At 34.7% G+C, this 25134-nt stretch overlaps 1 protein-coding gene across 1 annotated transcript; it reads left to right on the top strand.

The window, feature by feature from the left end:
- The first annotated feature begins 8971 nt into the window (after positions 1 to 8971).
- Positions 8972 to 24975, top strand: LOC100251243 (histone acetyltransferase HAC1). Its single transcript, XM_010656911.3, has 17 exons — positions 8972 to 9407; positions 10238 to 10522; positions 12433 to 12544; positions 12879 to 13194; positions 13276 to 13761; positions 13839 to 15676; positions 16978 to 17274; positions 17370 to 17648; positions 19320 to 19448; positions 19538 to 19738; positions 19849 to 19991; positions 20114 to 20426; positions 20673 to 20812; positions 21362 to 21440; positions 21567 to 21959; positions 23964 to 24181; positions 24273 to 24975. The coding sequence occupies exons 2-17, from the start codon at positions 10329 to 10331 to the stop codon at positions 24385 to 24387; spliced, it is 5253 nt and encodes a 1750-aa protein (XP_010655213.1). The 5' UTR covers positions 8972 to 9407; positions 10238 to 10328; the 3' UTR covers positions 24388 to 24975.
- The last annotated feature ends 159 nt before the right edge of the window (positions 24976 to 25134 follow it).

Genomic DNA, 25134 nt, shown 5'->3' with positions numbered 1-25134 from the left:
ATCTTTTAAAAATAGATATTTTAAGTAATTTTGGTAACTTTTCTTAAAATAAATTCTTTATCATGAAATTTTCCAAATTCGTTATTTGTTTCTTAAATTATGATTCATGTGCCAAAGAGTTGCTCTCATATTCCTTATCCTTGAACTATTCATATCCATCATAGTTCTTTTCTTAGGGTAGGAGAGCTTAAAGGACTTGGTGTTATCCTTCTTCTCTTAAGGCAAGAGAGCTTACAGGGCCACCACCATAAGTGTCATTTTCCTTTTCTCAGGGTGGGAGTGTTTGAAGAACCACCAATCAAAACAAAATGAGTAGTTTAAAAAAGGAATAGAAATCTCCTTAGCAACAACCAATTTATATAAATAATATTGAAAAATGTCTTTTCATGAAAGTTTACTCTTCTAAGAAAAATCTAAAATTACTCTTTATTATTATCTTTTAACAAATATTTTGGTAGGCCTTCTTAATTATAAATGATCTATTAGGGATTTTCCAAAATTAACATTTTTTTTTTAAGTTAGAATCTTGTGCATAGTAGGAAAAATCTTATTTTATAAAGACTTGGAAAATTAAGAGCTCCTCCTTAAAAGGAAAAATCTTATTCTTGGATATCCCAAAATTTGAGAAGATTTTAAATGAAATTAAAATCTTTAAGAGTCAATTTTGAAAAAAAAAAAAAAAAAACTCTTATTCTATTTTCCAACTTGCCTTTTCCTAAAATAAAAGATTTCATAAATCTAGCACATTTCAATTTAATAAGTTATCTAATTTAGAAAAATCACATGAAAAATTATTTCCTTACAAATACCAAAATATTGAATTTATGCTTATCACATTCCAAATAACATATATAGCATAATAACATAAAATATTTCCCATGGTCATAAGGACTTTGTTGCATATTTGGTAATTAAATTTGGACAAAATCCAAATTACCAAAATTACCATAATGATCCTGTAACCAAAAATTAGAATTAGTTAACCAAAAACCCTAAGCTAATACATAATATCCTAAAAAGCCAATTTTGCCCTTACCCCCCATCTAGCACTCGAGTGCACGGACTCTTGTAATGCTTAAGCTCTAATCTAAGCGTTTGAACTCTTATAATGCTCAAACTCTCTTTCTCCATGGATTTTGATAGTTTTTTCTACCAAAAAACTAATGTTGGCCACTTGATTTCTCTACCATGGACATGATTGAAGTCGTGGAATGCTTCTTCATATTGTTTTAGATTACAAAAATAGGGGAAAAATACAATTTTTATATAGAAAACAAAACTCATGCTCCATGCATCTGAAGCTTATAACATATTTATCAAAAGGAAAACTTTTTACAAGAAAAAATTTTTTTCCTATGCTCTTAACCATGGAGCTTACAACCCATCTAGATAAATAAACAATTATTCATTAAAAACAACAATCAATATTCAATATATATGAATGAATACAAATCATTCATTCATCATTGGGGTCATAGGATAAATTAAACAACCCCTACAAATAGAGTTAGTACACCTTAGAGCAAATCTAACATGTAAAGTTTTATCCTAGAGCTTTGATACTAGCTGTTGGGAAATCTAAATTTCTTTGTTCTCTAGCCTTAGATCATATAGGGTGTATGCCTTCTATCCTAGGCTTCTCTAAATCTATCACAAAAGAAAATATGGTATCAAAAACCATAAAACAAACTAGATCTAGAGAACTAGAGAATATATCTTCAATCTAGATGTTCCTAGATCATTTCCAAGTCGATGAAGTCCTTGAAAATGCTATAGAACTCGTCTACGTTCTGTTTTCCCACCCAATCTTTCCTTCAAGGGTCTAGGCACGAGAAATGGTAGACTTTTCTCTCTAGAAGACAACTAGGGTTTCTCTTGTTGGAGGTTCTCTGAAAGATAACAGGAAGAAGACTAAAACCCTAACCCCTTAAGGGGTATTCATTGGTCTGACTATGGGCTTAAGTGACTTGAGACCATATTGAGTTTAGGTCACCTGATCCAATCCACTTGGATCCCAATGGATTAATTTGTCCTATTGAGTTCCAATTAATTAATTAGCTTGATCCAAAAAAAAAAAACTCATAAGGTCTAGTTCAATAATGTGTTTTACCAAAACGCCTTTATGCACACTTATGAAGTCGAAAACCAAAATCCTCAAAACAAATATGCCACCAAGATCTAGAAGCTTAGGTGGAGACCACTAGAACCCTTAGGAAAATACTAGCTCCTTTGTAATTAATTAACAACCTACTTGGGTTCTAATTAATTAATTAACTTAATCCTGAAAAACCATTTATAAGATTCAATGTTGATGGGAAACCTAGATTACTCCATTCTTAGGCCCTGAATTATGTAGTGGTGCATGCAATTTTGTCGTAGGCTTCTTTAAATCTAACGCAGGAGAAAACATGACATAAAAACCATTATTAAATATAAATTTAGAGATTGTAAGTTCATACATGCGATTTAAATGTTCCTAGATCAAATCCAATCCGAATAAGAGGTTATAAGCGTCATAGACCTCATCTACTCAAGGATCTTTTGCCTAATCTCACCCTTCACGAATCTTGGTAAGGGCGAGTTTCTCTTTCTCTCTTAAAGGTGGCTAAGGATTGTTTTCTCTCTTTGTTCGGAAGACAATGATAAAAAAGTTAAGCCTTAAACTCCTAATGAGGTATATAAGCTTGAGTGACTTCAACCCAATTTGGACTTTAGTCACCTAATTTAACCCACTTAGGTCCTAATTAATTAATTAGCTCACCTAATCTATATGATGCAACTAGATATTTTCATAATAAAGGGTCATGTGTGTACAAGAAGAGGTAAGAAAGCATGGTGGTGCTCTAAGATCTTGTCTTGTGTTGGGAATATCCAAATTTCCCCATTCCTTGTCCCTAGATCTTGTAGGATGCATGCAAAATATCCTACGTTTCTCTAAATTTATCATAGTGAAAACATATGGCTATAGACCATATTAAAATAAAGATTTAGAGAAATAGTACTCATACCTACATCTAGATGTTCTTAGATCAATTCATGGCGGTAGAGAACATGTTTCAAGGTCTTGTACACCCAAGATCTTCTACCTTATGACTCGAACCTCAACCTTAACACTCCAAAGTATGGGCTTTAGAAAACTATGGTTCTCTCTCTTTTTAAAGGTGAAATACGGCTCTCACTTAAAAGTGATGGAAACTAATGTTTTAAAAATCGGATTAGATTGGCTAGTCCAACCAATTAAACTGTCGACCAAAGCCTTGTCCAGTTCAATTCAATCTCTAAGCCACCTTTTTGAGTTGCCTTTTTTTCCCCTCAACTAAAAGGTTGGGTCATGGGTGGAACTTGAAGGTTAGCCCAACACATACCAAACCCAACCCACCTTATGGGACCATGACAAGCTTTGCCCTCAACCTCTTTAATGTTGTTGACATCATGAAATGAACATTTATTTTTTAAAGTGTTCTCATACTCATGAGCTTCCAATGTGGGATGAGTTATAAAAAATAACAAAACGATATGACAACCGATGGAGTGAACCATGGACCTTTAAATCATATTTAAGCTATCACTACTTTACTATAATGGTTGTTATTTAAAAAATGTAAACTAAACATAAATTAACATAATGATTTTAAATTTTTTTAATATATCTAAAATAATGTAATATAAGTAAAATAAATTGTGAATAAAAATTTATTTTATTTAAATATATTTCTTCATATTTGAATATTACACAAAATTTATTTATAAAATTTAAAATATTAATACATTTATATTTATTTATAATTTAAGTTTGATAATTTTAAAGATGAAAAATAAATTTTAAAATTTCATAATTTATTCTTTAATATATAAATATATATTTATGATGTTACCGGTTCAATCGTGATTCAACCATTGGTCCAACAACTGAACCGTGAACCGATAACTGATAACTTTTCTAATTCAATGATTGGTCCAATTCTAAAAACATTAATGGAAACCCTAATCCCTAATGAGACGTTTATAAGTTTCCTCTATTGGGCTTAAGTCACTTAAGCCCAATAAAGTTTGAGTCATTTAATCAAGTCTAAAATGGGTTCTAATTAATTAATTAATTACATAAGACTATCTAATTAACTCGATTTAGAGACCTTGTTCACTATCCTTTGTGCAACCTTATATAATTATCAAAACATTCTTATGCACTAAAGTGAACTTAGAGTCAATCCAACCTTCATAAACCATGTCATTATGGTATATGAGCTCAAAGTGGGAACCACTAGGACACATAGGAGTATTGACTCCCTTATAATTCAATTATGAATTTAATTCAACATTCCACTAAAGATAATTAACTGTACTCCAGTACCTTATGTAAATAACGAGACAAAGCTTGAGTTTGTGACCTACTATCCACTGTATGTAGACTACCCATGAATTGATGTCCGCAATCTAACAAGGTAGTGTTGTCACCTATTAAGATTACCTCTTCAATTCTTGGGTTATAGATCTCACTTATTATGTGATTAAATGGCATAATCTAGTTCATAAAAACCATATGTCAAATTCCACTTAAGGAATTACTACAACGCCATAGATTCATGATTACATGTCATTTGGATCACCCAAGAGGACACACTATCTCAATCTTACGAGATATCATAGTGTCTATATTAAAAATATCTATTGCTACAAATTTTTATCAATAGTGACCTAATCCATAAGGATATATGACCACTTTAGGATCTCCCTTATAGGTCAAAACCACTTATTAATTTTGGTATAGGCTCAATATTCTCTCAAGGCTAAGAGTCTATTCAATACAATAGTTTGATGAATTATGATAATTGATAGTCTTGCTTCATGATTAACCATAGGTTATATGTAGTGTACATCACATACATTTGTGCACTGAGCATGGGAAACCCATCCTGACATCCAAGACAAGTCATCCCTCCTATTAGGAGGTGATTCAATACAGTTTCTATTGGATTGCCCAAATTCATGAACTAACTATAGAAAACTTATCTACTTATAAAAAGCTTATGACTTGTATCTTCTGTGCAACTCTTAACGCACTCAAGTCATGTACAATGTAAGAAACATGAACTAAATGTTCAAATCAAAGTCAATGTATAAAAGAGATAGCAAGGGGCTAGTCAAATATAATTTTGTTATATCATGTTTGGCTTTTAGGGGCTCAATCTCAATAGTGTTGTAGATGACAATTTATTCATTGAAAATGATGTAAGGATATTGTCATTAAACATGATCTGGTTGTTTACTTGATTCCAGATGAAAATCTAGAAGGGACACAACATATTGTTAAGTTTAAGGTTCTTAGGAATTGCAAAAATAGGAAAATTGCGTTATGTCAAGCTTTTTACACTTATAAACATTTAGTCAATTACATGGTATAAAACTGTGAGAATTTGCTACTTTTTAGGTTTGAAGTTGCATTTTTTCAAGATTGATGTCCTTTGACATTTGAGAAGAGAAATTTCATTAAGGTGGTACATTATGCCTCTACAATGTGTAGCCTTATTTATATATGCAATTCTATATGTTAGACCAAATATTTGTTTTACTATAGGTATGGTGGGTAGATATAACTCAAATCCAGGTCTAGAACACTGAACAATTGTCAAGCTTATCCTTAAGTATCTTTGAAGAAAAAAGAATTATGTGTTTGTGTTCCATAATGTTGAGATAATACAGAGTGGTGATATGATGGTTAACAAAATACTTTTGTGGAGAACCCAACAGATCCTTTCATTAAGACATTGATGGAGAGAGTATTTGTTGGTTATAGGGATAACATAGGTTTCAAATAAGTATCTAATATGCTTTGATAACACTATGCTTTGTGGGCTAGTGAAAGAATGTTAAGATAAAACTCTTAAAAGCATGATATGATGTAACATATTTGGAATTCATTATTTATATAATGATATTCTAGTTACACTTTTATTTATCATTATTCCATGTATTGTATTTTATGAGCATTCTCACCTAATATGTCTTGCATTGTACACAACATGGATGCATCTAGAGTTGCTTAAAAGATCTAAGTCATGGGTTCCTTGCAAGTAAACAATTTGTTCATAGCTAGTACATAGGTCAAGGCATATCTAATAAAGTTTGTAGTGTTACTACCTCTTAAGTGGATGGATGATTGGTCTTGGCCATCATAATGAACTTTCCATTGTGAATGCACTAGTGTGTGATCATACATTGAACAAGAATTATGATGAGTCATGACGTAAGACTATCAAGTAGTTATGATTTAAACAAGCTGTTATGTTGTATTTGTTGGGATTAAACCCCTAAAAACAAGACATGATATAACAAAATCAGATTTGACTATCCCCTTGCTACATTTTTATGCAATTTGAGCATTCAACCCATACTTCTTACATTATATATGACTTAAGTGTATTAAGAGTTACATGGAGGATACAAGTCATAGGTTCCTTGTAAGTAAATAAGTTGTCCACAATTAGTTAATGGATTTAGGCAATCTTGTAAATATTGTAATACTACCTCCTAATCGGATGGATGACTTGTCTTGATCATCGAGATGAGTTTCCCATGGTGAGTGTACTAGTGTATATGAAATACATTGGACAAGACCTTTAATGAATCATGATGTAAGACTATCAGTTGTCTTGATTCGCCGAGCTATTATACTATATAAACTTTCAACCTTAATAGAATATTAAGTCTGTGCTAAAATCAACAAAAGACTTTGACTTATGTCTTAGACCTTAAAGTGATAATATATTCATATGAATTGGGTCACACACTAGTGTATGTGATATACATTGGGCAAGACCTATAGTGAATCATGATGTAGGATTATCAATTGTCATGATTCACCAAACTACTATATTGTATAGACTCTCAACCTTAAGAAGATATTGAGTTTGTGCTAAAATCAACAATAAACTTTGACTTATGAGTGAGACTTTAAATTGATCATATATTCCTATGAATTAGGTCATTGTTGATGGAAGTTGATAGCAATAGGTATTCTCAATAGAGTTACTATGATATCTCAGTAGGTTTAAAACATGTCCTTTAGATCATCCAAAGGACATGTAATCATAAAATTTGTGGTCTTAGTAATTCCTTTAGGGGGTGTTTGGTACATGGAAATGAGAAATGAGAATTGATATTTTATTTTCGTTCTTATTTATTGTGGAATAGAAATAAATTTGTGATTCCATTTTTAGTGTCTGGATGAACTTAGGAATCTAAGGTTGGAATGATTATTTGTTTTCATTCCAACATTTGATAACAATAAGAATGGAATGATGGAAATGAAAATAAATAAATTGACAATAATACACTTATGTTTTAAAAGAATAAATTTTGGAATTTTTTTTTGTTACTAAATGATAAGACTAAACAAATAATATATACTCAATAAATAAAGAAAATTAACCATAAAAAAATCATACAACCCTAATATAGGAATATTCAATTATTCTTTTTATAAAAAAAATTGAATAATTGTCAGGCTTAAAAAGCTATAAAATTATATTTTATCAAAAAAAGAGAAGAAATATATTTATTATCATATTTAAATTCGCAAAGTTAGCAAATACTTTTCCTATTTCTAAAAGAGGGAAAAAAACTCAAACTTCATTCTAATTTTCAATAAGTATTGTATCCAATAAAATTCACAACCCTAAAATATGCAAAATATCCATTTATTCTTTTATTAAATTTTGAATAATATGTCATGTAAAAGAAGCTATAAAATTATATTTTACAAATATATATATATATATATATATATATATATATATATATATATATATATATATATATATATATAAAAGAACATTTAAATTTCCAAGGGCAAAACAATAATTTTATATTATCTAATAAGATGAATGAATCATAATACTACTTACCTACGATAAATTAAAATCTCACTTATAAGTGGGATTTGATTTCTACCAAAATCAATTTTGATTCCATTCCTATCTTAATAAAATTTATTCAAACATGAAAATGAACCAAAAAAGAATGAAATATCAATTCTCACTTTCCATTCTCATGTATTAAACACATGCGGTCCTTTGAGTTAGAGTGTGTTAATTGATCATACAATAACTGAGATATGTGTTGACACAATAACCTTATTATGGTTGATTGTAGAAGATTCTTGAGGTTGATCACTATGTATGAACACAATCATAAAACATTTGCGGGGATAAAATAATTAGTTTTGGCTGGAAAAAGTGAATTCCTAAAAATATTATACACGAGAGTAAATACCAAATTGTTACACGAAGAATATAAAACTTTCTTTCATTCATTTTGTAGATAACATGAGAGTTGACTGGTTGGTATGAAGTTATGCTAGCTAGGTTTGGTTTGTATATCATTTTGCACCCTTTGTCATGGTGCGCTTCTCCGTATATTTACTTTCAATTTGCCAATAATAAAAAAAAAAAATCAATTTGGATTAGTCTTTATTGTATTTCTCTGTAGATTACTTAACAAACACAATTTAAATAAGAAGTGATAGGTTTGGCTTGTATTTTGTCCATACATGGCTACAACCTTGTTTTGTTTTGTGCCAAGAGACTTGTACTAATTTTTTTAACCCCACCTAAAATTTATCGACTCTTTTCCTTAATCTATTTGGATTATTTAGTTATTATATGGTGTTGATATATTTAGTTTTAACTTTGAATAGCTCTATATATTCTTATTAAATGAAAAACTTGTTAACAATTTTTATTCATATACAATTAAATAATTTGTAACTTAATTGGTGGATTTTTCAAGGTTAAACACATGGTTTTTTTTTTTTTTAATTAATTAAGAGTAGGCATGAGATATTTTTGTCTTGCAATAAGACTGCACGTATTCTCAAAAAGGCTGCGCTTGGGTTGGATGGTTTGAAAAAAAAAAAAGAAAAAAAAAAAAAAAGATAAATAAAAACATAGAAGGATGCGTTTCAGAATGCGTTGCGACGGGCTAAAGGGATTGGGGGAGATTTGTGAGTAATGAGAAGGGCAATTTGATAAATTCGCAGAGGTAGTTTATTGGGTGACTACGAACCTCCCCGTTTACTCATCTCTCCTCCTCTCCGTTGCTGCTGTTGTTTTTTTTATTTTTATTTTTAATTTCCAATTTTATTGCTAAAATTTAAACTTTCGTATTATCGTCCAAAACTCCATATTTTTGATTTTCAGATTTTAATTTTTTAGCGATTAATCCCCATCATCAGATTCGGGAGAAAGAGAAAAGTCTATATCTTGGTCTGATTTCTGGCTGTGTTGGTGGTGGTGGTCGTGGTCGTCTTCTCATTTGGCGGTCTCCCGACCGTGCTTGCTCCTCTCTGCAATAATCAACCAACCATCTGAATTCATCCTGCAATTTCGAGCTCCGATCGCTGCTCTCAGGTTTTGTCACACCCCTCTTTGTTAGGGTTTCTTTGATTCTATGTCTAGGTTAACCCTTCCTTAGGGTTTTGACTTTTATTTCCCAATTTATTCATTTATTCTTTTAATTTGTTATTAATTTTCTTAATTACCATCCTGGTGAAGATGTGCATATCATCAATGTGACTATTTGGTGCTTTTCTTGGGCCGATTGGAAAATTATGCAACTTTAGGCAAACCCCTTTCGATTCGATTTTGTTTCTTGCTTTTTTTGTGTTGGTTAATTCTAATGGCGATCACCATCGCCCTCGTTCTTTGTCTCGCTTCCAATTACTCATACAAAACCCCTAAACTTGGTATTGCTGGAGGATGGCCCCAATTGTGGTTGTGTTTGTGTTTGGATATGTATTTGTAGTATGCTGTTACACCAGCAGTGTTATTATTGCGCAACTCGATTTGATTACACTTGTCCTACTTGCATGTGTTAACGAACTTCCGCCACACTTGAAAAAGTATAGGTTGATCTTCTACTTGCTGATTATAAGTTGTAGATCTACATTTTTGTTGTGTACTATGATTTATCCCATATTTTAGTAATATAATATTTTCCCTATTCAATTCTGATGTTTTTCTGTTCGATTTTGTCAATTGCCCCCATGTAAACCTATGAATTGATTGCCCCCATATAAATCTATGACTTTTGGTATTGAACTCTCTTTGTTTTTAATAATTGCTGATTTGAAATTTTCACATAGTAACTTGAAGTTTGATTGATCGTTCTTGGGTTTTATAATACAAGGAAGCTTTTTAATCAATCAAACATGAGTAGTTAATGATGCATGTCGTGGCAGGTGACTCAAATATGGGATTCTGGTCTGAATTGTGAACATGTGAAAGTCTGAGTTATGCGGTACTTGGTGTTCAGAAGCATACAAGGGAAAGATGAATATTCAGGCACATATGTCAGGACAAATGTCAGGGCAGGTACCTAATCAAGCTGGAAGTCAGTTGCCGGGATTGCCACAGCAAAATGGAAGTTCTCTCCCTTCCCAGATTCAAAATCTAGGTGGTCATCGCAATACAGGCAATATGGATCCCGACATTGTGAGAGCACGAAAAAGCATGCAAGTCAAAATGTAAGGCATTCTTTGACTAATGTTTTCAGTTTATTATGGGTTATGTGTTGTTAGTGTGTTGGCTTTGTTATTATCTCTCCTTTTTTTGGTATGAAATGATTCTTTGTTGGCTGATTACATAGTCATTCATATAGAATGTGGATAAAAGCCATGCAATAAACTATGCATTTACATTGGCAAATTGAGGTGAACTCCATTAACCACGCTGCGGTTTGAATGCTATTAATGGCAATTAATGTACTTTTTATTTCTCATCTTCCTGCCCTCTTTTTTGTGACCTCATGCATACTCATACATATGATAGGTTTTTGCATATAAATATATTGGAATTATGGAGGCTTTCTTTGCATTCCTTCGTCAGACAAAAGTTTTACAAGTGAGAAATATGGTTATTTCTTGCACATGGTTTCATAATCATAAATGATATTATTCCTTCTTCCGCCCACCCCCTTACAAAAACAATTCATTTTCCCTCATATGGAAACAAAAGCGTCTTAATAGTTCTAATAATAAAGTTACACCTTTACATGTGGGGAATGTTGAAATGGGGTGTGAGCACTCAGTTGCATGGTGCATTGATGAGCGCTCAGTTAAACTTTTTCTGCTGTTCTCTTGTTAATGTTTTATACATTTTCTGGAGGAATAAAACATAGATTTGAAAGCATGAAAAGGACTTATAGAGTTGTCTTTTGGTATTCATTTGGAGTGGTAGTTCATAGAGGAGATAGAGGGAGGTTTCTTTTTTCATCATCCAGGGTCCCAATAATCTGAAATAAGGTTAGGTCATCCTAGAAAAAGTAGTGGGCAGTTTCTTTGTAGGGAATCCAGAGGCCTGAAAAGGTGAGTGACGTCGCTATTTTATGCCTAAAAGACTGTGAATGGACAAATTTTCATGGTGTAAAATGTTTTATGGGAAAACAGATATGGACCGTACATGCTGTACAATATTTATAATTGTGTAGCATGCATCCAATATGCCTTTGCTTAGTTCATGTTTGAAACAAAAATAAATTGGGGTTCAGGAATGGATATGGATGATTTATGCACATTTAACTCTCTTTTGGCACTTTTAGGGAAGTGTAGTTTTAAAATTTATTAAAAAGGTGCATTTGAGGTTAAAGTATAGCATTGAAAAGCGCTCTTGCTGTCTTTTTGCCTTGCTTTCCAGTTGCTAGAATCTATTCCATTTCATGTGTAACAGTGTTTAGGAATTTGATCTCTTTTTCAGAAAATTCAAGCTGTGTCTCTTTGCGAATCTTCAAGTCCAATTCCCTTTTTCTTTTGTTTCTCTCTATCATTTTTTAACTTGTTTTCTACATCCAAGGAGAAATTGATATATTTTGCCAAGGTTGATCTTATGGCTTGTTTTTGGTATATTGGTGAACAGTGGTTGAGTTTAAAAGTATGCTTAAGGGTTTATTTTTGGAAATTTGTGATGAATTAATGCAGTAAAATGTCATGTGTTGTTAAATATGTTTGATCTAACTTCCTACAAAAAGTGTTTTTCATGTAACTCCTATATGGCATTAATTGATGCATGCCTTACTGGGAACTGGTTTATATCTCCTTATGTTTCATCTTGTTGTATATATTCATTTAATATATGCATTTCTATTTTTTTCTATCTATTTTTTAGGATGCTAGTGTATCTTATGATCTATGACACAGTACATGATCTGAAGAAATAGGAAAACGATTTACAATATAATTCACATGGGAAAAGTTTGATTGTTATCATGATCATTATCATTATTATTGTTGCTATTTCTATTTGTTATTTAACATAAACTTCAGATCAGATTCTATAGAGAAATTTCTTCATTTTATATTCTTGTGGCAATCACTTTTGATTGTGCACATGGTAATTATAATTGAACACTGATCACACTTTTTAATCTCCTCTTTTGCAGCTATGAATATCTTACACAACGACAGTCATCTCCTTACGATCTTCAACCGAAGAAGTTGGCAGATATTGTTAGACGCTTAGACGATGTTTTATTCAGGAGTGCTGCCACAAAGGTTTTTATACTCATTTTTTGTTTTGTTTTTGGGCAAAGGTTCTTTATGCTCATATTTTGTTCCTTATTTAAGCTTTTAAGCAAGCTTGTGACAATATCTTGAGTGTTATCTCTTATTGATTGAAGTCCCAAAGCCATTCAATTAAAGGAAGCATAGAGCAATTAGCTGCTGGGCCCTCTGTTATCGTTTTGGGCTCTTTTTAGTTGTATGATAGCATAGAGGCCTGATGTGGATCTGTTAGAATCCTTGGATTGTTGTTTGGTGTTTTTAAGTTTTAATAATGCTACAGTTAACTGTTCATTTTGTTTATGACTTGTTCACTTTTTATCTTCAGGAGGACTATGCTAATCTGGATACCTTGGAGAGCCGTTTACATGGTTCGATTAAAAGCTTGTCTCTGAGTAGTCACAACCAACAATTTCCACAAGCAGTTAATTCTTCCTCTGCTGTTAGTACAATGATACCAACACCTGGTATGTCACACAGCGGGAGCTCAAATTTAATGGTTACATCTTCTGTAGATACTTCCATGATTGCTGCTAGTGCATGTAATAGCATAGCACCTACAACTGTCAACACTGGGAGCCTGTTGCCAGCTGGCGGTGGGTCCTCAGTTGGCATACACAGCAGTTCATTCAATTCATCTGATGGTAATTTCTAACTCTACTGATTAATGTAATGTTAATAGCTTTTTTTCCTTCACACCACTGTAACAGAATCTACTTTTGCAGGATCCCTGTGTAATGGATATCAGCAATCAACATCCAGTTTTTCCATTGGCTCTGGTGGAAACAGCATGATGTCTTCAATGAGTGGGCAAAGAATCACAAGCCAAATGATTCCTACGCCTGGATTTAATAGTAATAATAATCAGTCTTACATGAATTCAGAATCTTCCAATAATGGGGGTGGGTTTTCGAGTGTTGAATCCACAATGGTATCACAACCTCAACAACAAAAGCAGCATGTTGGTGGTCAAAACATCCGTATATTGCACAACCTTGGCAGTCAAAGGGGTAGTGGAATTAGGTCCGGTTTGCAGCAGAAAACTTATGGTTTTTCAAATGGGGCTTTAAATGGTGGGTTTATTGGGAACAATATGCAACTGGTGAATGGACCCAGCACTTCTGATGGCTATCTGTCTGGCACACTGTATGGTGATTCATCCAAACCTTTACAGCAGCAGTTTGATCAACATCAGCGACCCCTTATTCAGGGTAATCACTGTTTTTGTGTGTGTGTGTGTTCACATGTGATGTAACAGTTTTCTCACAGAAAATAGTTCATTTGGCAGGTGATGGATATGGGATGAACGCTGCTGATCCTTCTGGGTCTGCAAACTTCTATAATACTGTAACATCAGCTGGATCAATGATGAATACTCAAAATTTGAATCCAGTTAGCTTGCAGTCGATGTCCAAAACCAACTCCACTTTGATACCCAATCAGTCGAATTTGCACAATGCACAACAGGCTGTGCATATGAAGCCTCAATCGGTCAGTCAATCAGAAAAGGTGAACTTCCAATCTCCACTCTCATCGAGGGAAAACCTCTTACAATCTCATCAACAGCAACAATTTCAGCAACAACCTCATCAGTTTCAACAACAGTTTGTTCCACATCAACGTCAACAGAAGCCACCAAGTCAGCAGCACCAGATTTTGATAAAGAATGATGCTTTTGGTCAGCCTCAGCTGACATCTGATCTAAGCAGTCAAGTAAAGGCTGAGCTTGGAGGGGAACACCATAACGAAATTCTGAATTCACAAGTTTCTGACCAGTTTCAACTTTCTGAGTTGCAGAATCAATTCCAGCAGAACTCTTCTGATGACCATTCTAGAGGTGCTCAGTTGCACTCTCTACCATCTGGAACGCAGGAAATGTGTTCATCAGTGTCTCAAAATTCACAACAAATTCAACAGTTGTTACATCCACAGCAGTTGATTGCGGAGTCTCAAAATGATTTTAGCTGCCTATCTATTGGAGAACAATCAGAATCAGTTCTGCATGGTCAATGGCATCCTCAATCACAAGGCAGGCCTCAAATATCAGGCAACTTGTCGCATGATCAGCATGTCCAAGAAGAGTTCCGTCAGCGAATAACCAGGCACGATGAAGCCCAGCGCAATAATTTGTCTTCAGAGGGATCTATCATTGGTAAAACTGTTACTCCCCGAAGCACAGGGGAGTCTCAATTAAGTGCTGCTGCCTGTAAATCGGCAAACAGTAACCGGGAACGGCAGTTTAAGAATCAACAGAGGTGGCTTTTGTTCTTGCGACATGCTCGTCGTTGTGCAGCCCCAGAAGGAAAATGTCAAGATGTTAATTGCATTACTGTTCAAAAGTTGTGGAGGCATATGGACAGATGTAATCTGCCACAATGTTCATTTCCCCGTTGCCAGCATACCAGGGTATTGCTTCATCACCACAAACATTGCAGGGACCCAGGATGTCCTGTTTGTATTCCTGTCAAGAATTATTTGGACTTACAACTGAGAGCACGCACTCGTCCAGGTTCTGATTCTGGCTTGCCAACTCCTATAGATGGATCCTGTAAATCCCATGATACTGTAGAGACAGCTAGATTGACTTCAAAGGCTTCTTCAGTTGTTGAAACCTCTGAAGATCTGCAGCCTTCATCAAAACGCATGAAAACAGAGCAGCCCTCCCAATCTCTTCTTCCTGAAAGTGAAAGTTCTGCAGTATTGGTTCCTGTAATTACTGAATCTCATGTTCCACAGGATGTACAACGCCAAGAATACCGACATGGTGATGTTAGTATGCCAATTAAATCTGAGTTTACAGAAGTGAAGATGGAAGTTCCTGTGAACTCTGGGCAGGGAAGTCCTAAGATTAGTGAACTAAAGAAGGATAATTTGGATGATATCTACAACCAAAGGCCTGATAGTGAACCTATTATATATGATGAGTCTGCTGGTTTTGCTAAGGAAGAAAATGTTAAACTTGAGAAAGAGAATGATCAGGCTAGGCAGGAAAATGTGACACAGCCTTCTGAAAGTATTGGAACCAAATCTGGGAAGCCAAAAATAAAGGGGGTTTCATTGACTGAACTGTTCACGCCAGAGCAAATCAGGGCCCATATTACAGGTCTCAGGCAGTGGGTTGGACAGGTCAGTCTATGGATCTGTTTATATTGCAATTCTTTTGAGTTCATTAGTTGTATTATTGTGGATGAATGGACTAAATGGTATATTCACTACATTTTAAAGTGCGTTTTGAAAGCAAATACTATTATTGATGTGATTTAGGAATGACATGTGAGAGTTGCTATTTATGAGAAGATAGGATATATGAGTTATTCTAGAAATTAGAAGAGCTATTTTTGAGATGTCACATTCTACTTTTATATTTTGACTCTTAACTATTTTGCTTAATCACATAGAAAATTGTCCTTCTTTTCTTTTAAGAACTTAATAAACCTTGAAATAGTGTAGCATTCCATGATCGGTTTCTATTATTGGTAATTTGAAGTGCGTAAATAAGTTGTCAGGAAGAATTTAAAAGTGGTTGTTCAACTCACCCTCTCTTGACATTGCTGCCAATCTTTGTTAGTTGTTCCATCAGGTAAACCAAAATTTTAATGTATTGTCCTCAATTGATTTTTTCTTTATGCAGCTTCTTTTGTTGGTCTAGGGTGCGTCGCATCCTTTTTTGGTGTCTTTTCATGTCATGTTTATCCTGTTCAGAGCCTTCATGGAAATTAAATAATTTTTTTTATTGCTTTTCTACCTTTCTACAATTTTCTCTTTTGTGGAATTACAGGGTCTAAATTTTTATTTTTTTTCCTATCCCTTAGTTAGCTTGTATAGGAAAATATCTTTTGCCTGTATTTTGTGCCTGTGAAGGTATTATGGAATGTATGGTTGGCTTTTCTTACTTTTTATAGCTTTCTTTTTTCTACATTTACATTTTTTTTTAAAAATCCTCTCATTTATAATCCTTTTGCCAGCTCCATTAGCACAATTTGTTGGGAATTGGTGTTTGAACTTGATTGTCAGTTTTCTTAGAAAATTCCTTCAAATAGGTCAATCGAAAAGTTGTTGGCTGTGGTGATTCAGTTTCTTACAGGATTTCTTTTCCTTCTGTTCTTTAATGCCACCTTCATCTTCAGTATCGCGCAAGTCCATCAGTACATAGTGATTTTTGGAGGTGATTGATATTGTTAGGATGTTCATATTGTGTCTTGTCCTGCCCCTGAGGCCTAGCTCAGGTAGCAAGAGGTTGGGGTGGGGATGAGAAAGTTCCTGGTCCATAAAAAGGAAAAAGGGAAAAAAAAATTATGTATTGTCCTGTCGAGGGTATTAAATCTTGTGGCTGTTGAGAATGATTTTTCTGTTTTGTTTTTATTTTTATTTTTTATGTACTTTGTCTAGGTTTGGTGGTGATTTTTTTTCCTCTTCCCTTTTTCTAGAGCAAGGCCAAGGCAGAAAAGAATCAAGCAATGGAGCGTTCGATGAGTGAGAACTCTTGTCAGCTGTGTGCAGTTGAGAAGCTTACTTTTGAACCTCCACCTATATATTGCTCACCATGTGGTGCTCGTATTAAGAGAAATGCAATGTATTATACCATGGGAACTGGTGATACGCGACATTATTTCTGTATACCATGCTATAATGAAGCCCGAGGAGACAGTGTCGTGGTTGATGGGACTTCTCTTCCCAAAGCAAGGCTGGAGAAGAAGAAAAATGATGAGGAGACTGAAGAATGGGTATGTTTTATTCATTTCTTTTAGTATCTGTCATTATGTTGGATTATTGTCTGAGCAATCGCTCTTATGTTTGAACATTTGCTTCTATTTTGCAGTGGGTTCAATGTGACAAATGTGAAGCTTGGCAACATCAAATTTGTGCCTTGTTCAATGGTCGGAGGAATGATGGTGGGCAGGCTGAATATACTTGCCCTAATTGCTATATAACAGAGATTGAGAGAGGAGAGCGTAAACCATTACCTCAGAGTGCTGTTCTTGGGGCTAAAGATTTGCCAAGGACAATTCTTAGTGACCACATAGAACAGCGGTTATTTAAAAGACTCAAGCAGGAAAGGCAAGAGAGGGCAAGGCTTCAAGGGAAAGGTTTTGATGAGGTACTTATTAAAAAAAAAAGAAAAAGGTTTTGATGAGGTATTTTATTGCTGTTTTGTAGGATGATGGCTTAATATTTGCTGTGAATCTTGATAGCAGTAAGATTTTCTCTGCAGTGGTTCAATTCACCTGCTATCCATTATTGATGACTTCTTCAAAAGTTAACCTAACCTCATTAGATATTCAAGAAGCTAAAGTATGCTTAGATGGATGGTTTCAAAAATGATTTTAATCATGGCTGCTACACTGAAAAAATGTTATCCATAGTTGTAAGATGAACAACTCACTTACCCTTTTAGGAATTAAGGGCTGTTTTGATTCAGGAATTGACTGCATCATTGGGATCTTAAGTATCCATCCAACTATGTTTTAGGGTCAGGTTGAGTTCTCTTAAATATGTCAGCTTCTTTTGATGATTATAAATTGATAACGTCCTGCATATGCGTCTACATCAAAAAGGAAAGAAGAGATGGAAATTAAAGATTAAAATGAAAATGGCCATGCCTCAATTCCAGGATATCAATAACAAAATTCCATAAAGTTAGTTTCAAGCTATAGAGGATTTCTCCAAACACAAAGAGAATTTAAGGTGTCACCCTCTGCATGAGCTTCCTTTGTGTCAACCCATAGCTCTGAAACAATTTTATTTTATTTTATTTTATTTTTATATTTCTTCCTGGGGTCTGGAGCAAAATTTTATGGCTAAAGGTAATAAGTTCCCATTGAGTCTTTCAAACAGCAAGTACATCGAAATCACCTCCCATTACGCTCAACTCTTCTGTAAAATCCCTCTCATCCTTCCTGACATTGGCCCATAAAACCTGCTGAAGACCCACAGAAAGCCATCTTCCAGCATCTTAGATCTGGAAGGATAGAATAATCCCAATCTTTCTCTCGCTCCTAGAAGGTCTAGGATCTCCCTATCCCAAAACCCTGAACAGTAAAACATCTTGAATGGATACAGTGCCTTCCAATCCTTCACATCACTGCCCTTTAACCCAAATCATGCAATCCCTTTATGTTCCAAGAAAAGTGGTGGTACTTAATGAAAACATGATGATATATCCCCACCCCCCCTTACCCCATCTTTTCATTTCTCCCCCATATGCCAATAATTAATGGACGATGCTTACTTCCTCGACTATCTATCCTTCCTTGAACTGGGCCCCACCCTCCCTTTAGTGGAGCTTTCCCATACTATGCTCCTACCTCTTCTTTCAATGGCTTAAAACAAGCTTATAGCTTCCTCATGCCCTGAAGAGAAATCTCCAACCAGTATTTAATCCTTGAATCTTGCTGAGAACTGAATAGTGGCCAGTTTAGGAGACCGCTTCAATATAAATGGTCAAAAATCCAATTTAAATTTTCAAGGTGATGCTATGTTTCTGAACTAGTTGTCAAGGGAATGTGACATAGTCATTAACTTGAGCTTTTGCTATTTACTTGGAATATTTGTTTACTTAGATATGTAGAGATGATTGTTTTCTCAGTTAATTTCTGCATGGTATAACTGTTGATTACTCATCCTCCATCCACATGTATTGTTGCATGTCGCATGCAGTAATGTGGGTAAAATTCTACTGTCATGGATTCTTGTGAAATTTTTTTACCTAGAATGTGCAAATCAGAATTCTAAGTGTGCCAATTTTCTCCCTTTTACATTGTTTTGCCAGGTTGCTGGAGCTGAAGCACTTGTGATTAGAGTTGTCTCATCAGTTGACAAAAAGTTGGAAGTGAAGCAGCGGTTCCTTGAAATTTTTCAAGAAGAGAATTACCCAACGGAATTCCCTTATAAATCTAAGGTATGCAGGATGTATATTAAGTTGATGTTTTTTCATATAGTTGACAAAGACTTAAATTATGAACTGAAGATTGTCTTTTTCGTTTCCAGGTAATTTTGTTGTTTCAGAAGATTGAAGGAGTAGAAGTATGCTTATTTGGGATGTATGTTCAAGAATTTGGATCAGAATGTCTATTCCCAAATCAACGTCGTGTTTATCTCTCATATCTGGATTCTGTGAAGTACTTCAGGCCTGAGATTAAATCAGTGACTGGGGAGGCTCTCCGTACATTTGTTTACCATGAAATTCTGGTGAGTTTTAGTATTACGCCAATCTTTTATTTATTCTTGATGAGCAATTCTTATGGTTTGGAATCTTTTTATATTGGGCTATTGGCTTATATATCCGATTCTCTTTCCAGATTGGATATCTCGAATACTGTAAGAAGCGGGGTTTCACAAGTTGCTATATATGGGCTTGTCCTCCTTTGAAGGGTGAAGACTATATATTGTATTGCCATCCTGAAATTCAGAAAACACCAAAATCTGATAAACTCAGAGAATGGTGAGAGTAGTTATCGTTAGAAAATAGAAGTTTGAATCATTTTACTAGTTTCAATTTCCTGAAATAAGTTTTTATTCCTCCCTAATCCTTCTGGTTGGTGTGCACAAAATTTTCTATTTCAGGTATTTATCAATGTTAAGAAAAGCTGCCAAGGAAAATATTGTGGTCGACCTTACTAATTTATATGACCATTTCTTTGTATCTACTGGTGAATGTAAGTCTAAGGTAACTGCAGCTAGGCTTCCGTATTTCGATGGTGATTACTGGCCTGGTGCTGCGGAGGATATGATCTATCAGCTTCAACAAGAAGAAGATGGCAGAAAACTACATAAGAAAGGAACTACCAAAAAGACTATAACAAAAAGGGCTCTAAAGGCATCCGGTCAATCTGATCTTTCTGGCAATGCTTCAAAGGATTTACTACTAATGCATAAAGTAATCATAAAATTTCAGACCTTCCAGCTTATGAATTTTTCTTTCTCCAAATAATTTTGCATATTCAATGCATAAGTGCATAACATGTGGTCCAATTTTTGCTAATTTTTGAGTTATTATTAGATTATAATCAGTAGATTGTAGGGTTTCAAACGTCTTCACTGATATTATATTTTCTCCTGACACTTTTGAACAAATGAAAGTCAATTTCTGTTTGTTCTTATGAAGCTATCTATTCTTCTCCAGCTTGGTGAAACCATAAGCCCAATGAAGGAAGATTTTATAATGGTTCACTTGCAACATGCATGTACTCATTGTTGTCATCTGATGGTATCTGGAAACCGTTGGGTTTGCCACCAGTGCAAGAATTTTCAGCTTTGTGATAAGTACGTATTATGCAGCCTTTACCCATGTTGTTTTAAAGAGCTGTTCAATTTTCTTTGTTTTAAGTAAATAAGAAATAGAAATATATAAATGATACCTAGTGGAAAGGGTACAACCCGGTAAGCAGAAGGTATAGAAGGAGTCCCAAAGCAAAAGGAAATATAAGAGTCTCTAGACAGAAAAGAAAAAAAGACAAAAACAGAGACTTGAGGGAAAACACTTTCAGAACCTGCTCTAAACATTCCACATCATAAAAAATTCTTCAACTCTGCTCTTTCAAGAGGCTCTAAAACAATCAAAATGGGTCAATCCTTTTTTTATCAGAAACAACATCAAAACGGGTCAATTCTATGCAGTGACTTTCCATCCTAGCCTTTGAAACTACCATACCAACTAGTCTATACATTGCTTAACTGAGTCAGAACCCATGTTACACCAAAGATGTCAAACAAAAAGGATGACAACCTATGCTCACACACCTGTGATGAAGTCAGTAACCTCCAATTTTGGTTTTCTCAGTTATCCCTTTGGGGTTTCTTATATCCTTGCAGGTGTTATGAAGCAGAGCAAAAACTTGAAGAGAGAGAGAGACATCCTGTCAATCACAGGGACAAACATCTACTCCATCCAGTAAGTTCTATAATCCATTAGTTAATATAGTTAATTTTTGTTATGTTTTGGTCAACTATTTGAAGGTTACATCAATGCTTATTTGCAATATTCTGATCAGAAAATTGAGCTTGCTAAACCCTGCAGGTTGAAATCAACGACGTACCTTCAGATACTAAGGATAAGGATGAGATTCTGGAGAGTGAATTCTTTGACACCAGACAGGCATTTCTGAGTCTTTGTCAAGGAAATCATTATCAATATGATACCCTACGCCGGGCTAAACATTCCTCTATGATGGTCCTTTACCATCTTCACAATCCAACTGCACCTGCTTTTGTGACTACATGTAATATATGTCACCTTGACATTGAAGCTGGTCAAGGTTGGCGTTGTGAGGTTTGCCCCGATTATGATGTGTGCAACGCATGTTATCAAAAGGATGGGGGTATTGACCATCCACATAAATTGACCAATCATCCGTCCATGGCCGATCGTGATGCACAGAATAAAGAAGCAAGGCAGCTACGAGTTTTACAGGTACTGCATGTTGTTCCTTTGTGATTAAAGAGTCTTCATAATTCTTTGGAGCCATAATCATTTTCTTCAAGTTGCCTATCAAAAAAGAAAAAGAAAATCATTTTCCTCAAGTCATTTTTGCTATATGATATGCTTCTCGTGGTGCAGTTTATTGCACATCTTGTTAGCATACCTCTGCTTAAAGTTGAAGTATTGACAATGAGCAACAAAGGATTATTGAGTTTTCTAACTTATTGTTGTACCTCTGCTTATTGTTATTCCCATGGATATCTTGTTTTCTAACTTCAAAACAAAGGATTAAGTAGAAAATAAGGAAATTAAGGAAAAATTATTGAAAAAGAGACATTTTGATGATGTTTAATAGATGTTAACTTAAAGTTGGTGACACGTGTTTCTTTGACCTTTGATAATTTATTGAGTTTGACGGTGCAAATCCCTCAGAAATCTCGTGGCTGTAAATTCATAAAAAGCTTAATTAGCTGTTGATTATCTATTTATAGGTTTGGATCATATCAAATTAATGAAAGAAGTTAAGAAGACATTTCTTGTAGGATAATGGTTATTCATCTCCTTGAAATTATTGCCACCCTTAATGTTAAGTACAGACCAATATGATTTTTCCAACTCTAAATATGTTTCTTAACTAGTGAGATGTTAACTAGAGTAAGGCAAATAAATTGAAGTTCAGAAGTTGCATTAAAACCTTCCTAAATTTAGATAGTGGTGCGCAAGGTACCTTCTTTTTTAAATGTATAAAGGGTGCCAGGTTTTGGGGTTTTCCCCTAATGAGTGCTTCACATCTTCACTACTTGAGGCATGAGCCATAGGTGAAATCAAGGCTCTACCCTGTGGCCTGAAAGTGTTTTCTGGATGTAGTTTCTGTTGGTGCTTATGCATGTAGTTTTGTTGATATGTGTAGCACTCATGTGGATCATGTTATGGCAAAGCGTGAATATTGGGTATTGTGTTTAGCATGGCCTTTAGTGGGACATGTAACCAAACGTTGTGGAAATGGGAACACTTTCATATATGCTCTAGGTCTATTATGTTTCTTTGTTGCTTGGAGATTTTAATATGTTGGAAACCTTATGTTATACCTGATTTTGGCCTAAACTATGGAAGGAAAAAATGGATAATTAGATTGGACAGCTTCAAGTTTTATCATATTGGAGCCCTCGTGCTATGGCTTAGGATAAACCTCTCTTCTTTGTTTTTCTCTTTTTCATTTTTGAAGTGACTCGTGAAATTCATTAGTGGATTCTTTCATTTTGCTTCAATGTTTTCCTTTGATTCAGTGCTGATGATTGAAAATCTCTGATGCATTGTGTTCTACTTTGATTGTGGAATTACATATATGGTTCTTGGTCCCAGGAAATTGCCTTCTTGTGGTATTCCTCCATGTTATGATGTGAATGTCTTATTTCTTTTCTGCATTTTCCAGGTTGTCTTGTTTAGTGCACAATTACCATAATTTATTAACTTATTGGTGGTACAACTATGTATTCTGGACGGCTTCTGTTACATGTAAACTTGGAGATATGTAATGTGGCCTTGTTAGTTGCAATATTACATGCTGATGCAGAATTATAAGAAATCTTGTATCTGTGGGTTTTGGGCCCTAAATAGTAGGACATACACCTGCACGAGATACAATAATTCATCTGAGTCAGTGAAAGGAAACGTATGACTGTTGCTTAGAATGAAAAGATGATCACTTGATTTTGAGATGAGTGAGGATAAGGATGCCATTAATTAATATAGAAATGATTTCTCTTTGATTCAACAATTTAAATAGATTTTTTTTTTTTTTTTTACATAAGACACTGCATGTCTTAAATTACAACTTGTTGAATAGTTTTCCAATTAATTTCCGTCACTTCAATCCCCTCCTGTGCAGTCCTCAGAGAGAAATGAACATGGGGGATCTTGCTCTGTGCATGCATTATTGGAATATTATCATCTTTCTACAAAGGCCTGACATTATTTGGTTATTTGACACTGCAGCTAAGAAAAATGCTTGATCTACTGGTGCATGCATCTCAATGCCGTTCTCCACATTGTCAATATCCAAACTGTCGCAAAGTGAAGGGCCTTTTCCGCCATGGGATACAATGCAAAACACGGGCGTCTGGTGGTTGTCTTCTCTGCAAGAAAATGTGGTATCTCCTTCAACTTCATGCTCGAGCTTGCAAGGAATCTGAATGCCATGTACCACGTTGCAGGTTTGTAGTTGTCAACTTGTGGTCAATGCCATCTTAAATATTGTCTATGAATATCACATATAAATCTTATACTTTATCTTAACTCATTCAGAGATCTGAAGGAGCATTTGAGGAGGCTGCAGCAGCAGTCTGATTCTAGGCGAAGAGCTGCTGTGATGGAGATGATGAGACAGAGAGCTGCAGAGGTTGCTGGTAATGCTGGATGACCAATTTGTACATAAAAAAATGGACGTCTTGGAGAAAAGCTTCCAGATAGATAGAGAGAGAGGGTGGTAGGTTATAGTTTTGTGCTACTCTGCTAAGGGACTGTTCGGAACCAGGTTGCGAGGACAAAAGTGGCAGGTCTACAACCATCTGGGGCTGAAGCAAGTGAAGTATAGCAGATTGGTTAATAATCACTGGGTAGGGAACAATTCTTTCATTCATATCTCCAATGCAATATCAGAATTCTCCCCAAGAAAGGAAAACAGAAGGAAAAAAAGAAAAGAAGAAAAAAAGTTTGAGTTAATAGAGCAGAGCAGAGCAGAGCAGAAGGTGAGAGGTGCCCTCTTGTTCCACAGTTGCTAACCAATGCCCTCTTTGGAGTAGAAGTACTGATAGTGTTGTGTCTGTCTGTGGCTCCCCCATTCTGTGATTCTTTCATTTTATCCTCTTGTATTCCAACCAAGATGTGTCCATCCCATCCTAGGTTGGGACTGTACTATAATTGTTCTAATCTGTCTAAAAATGTTTGCTTACAAAGGAATTTGGGAGGGAGCTTAGTCTCAGTCTCAGGTTGTTCTCCTCTTTCTTTACTTTTGTCCTTTTTGGGGTTTTGTTTTTATTTTTATTTTATTTTCCTCCCTTAATGTTGACCCCCTTTTTTGGTTTTTCCTTTGTAGAATTGCCCTTTTTTATTTGAAGAAGGAAAAAATAAGTAGCATGATCTAAAAACTGCATCCATTCATTTCTCT

The sequence above is a fragment of the Vitis vinifera genome, chromosome 9, assembly GCF_030704535.1.
Source record: "Vitis vinifera cultivar Pinot Noir 40024 chromosome 9, ASM3070453v1".
Classification (NCBI taxonomy): domain Eukaryota; kingdom Viridiplantae; phylum Streptophyta; class Magnoliopsida; order Vitales; family Vitaceae; genus Vitis; species Vitis vinifera.
This window is presented reverse-complemented; position numbering and strand designations above follow the sequence as displayed.

Excerpts from the sequence above, each read along its gene's own strand:
- LOC100251243 (XM_010656911.3), top strand. The coding sequence starts at position 10,329 with ATGAATATTCAGGCACATATGTCAGGACAAATGTCAGGGCAGGTACCT. Across the intron at positions 13,195-13,275 it reads TTCATTCAATTCATCTGATG|GATCCCTGTGTAATGGATAT; the intron begins GTAATTTCTAAC and ends CTACTTTTGCAG. Across the intron at positions 13,762-13,838 it reads TCAGCGACCCCTTATTCAGG|GTGATGGATATGGGATGAAC; the intron begins GTAATCACTGTT and ends TTCATTTGGCAG.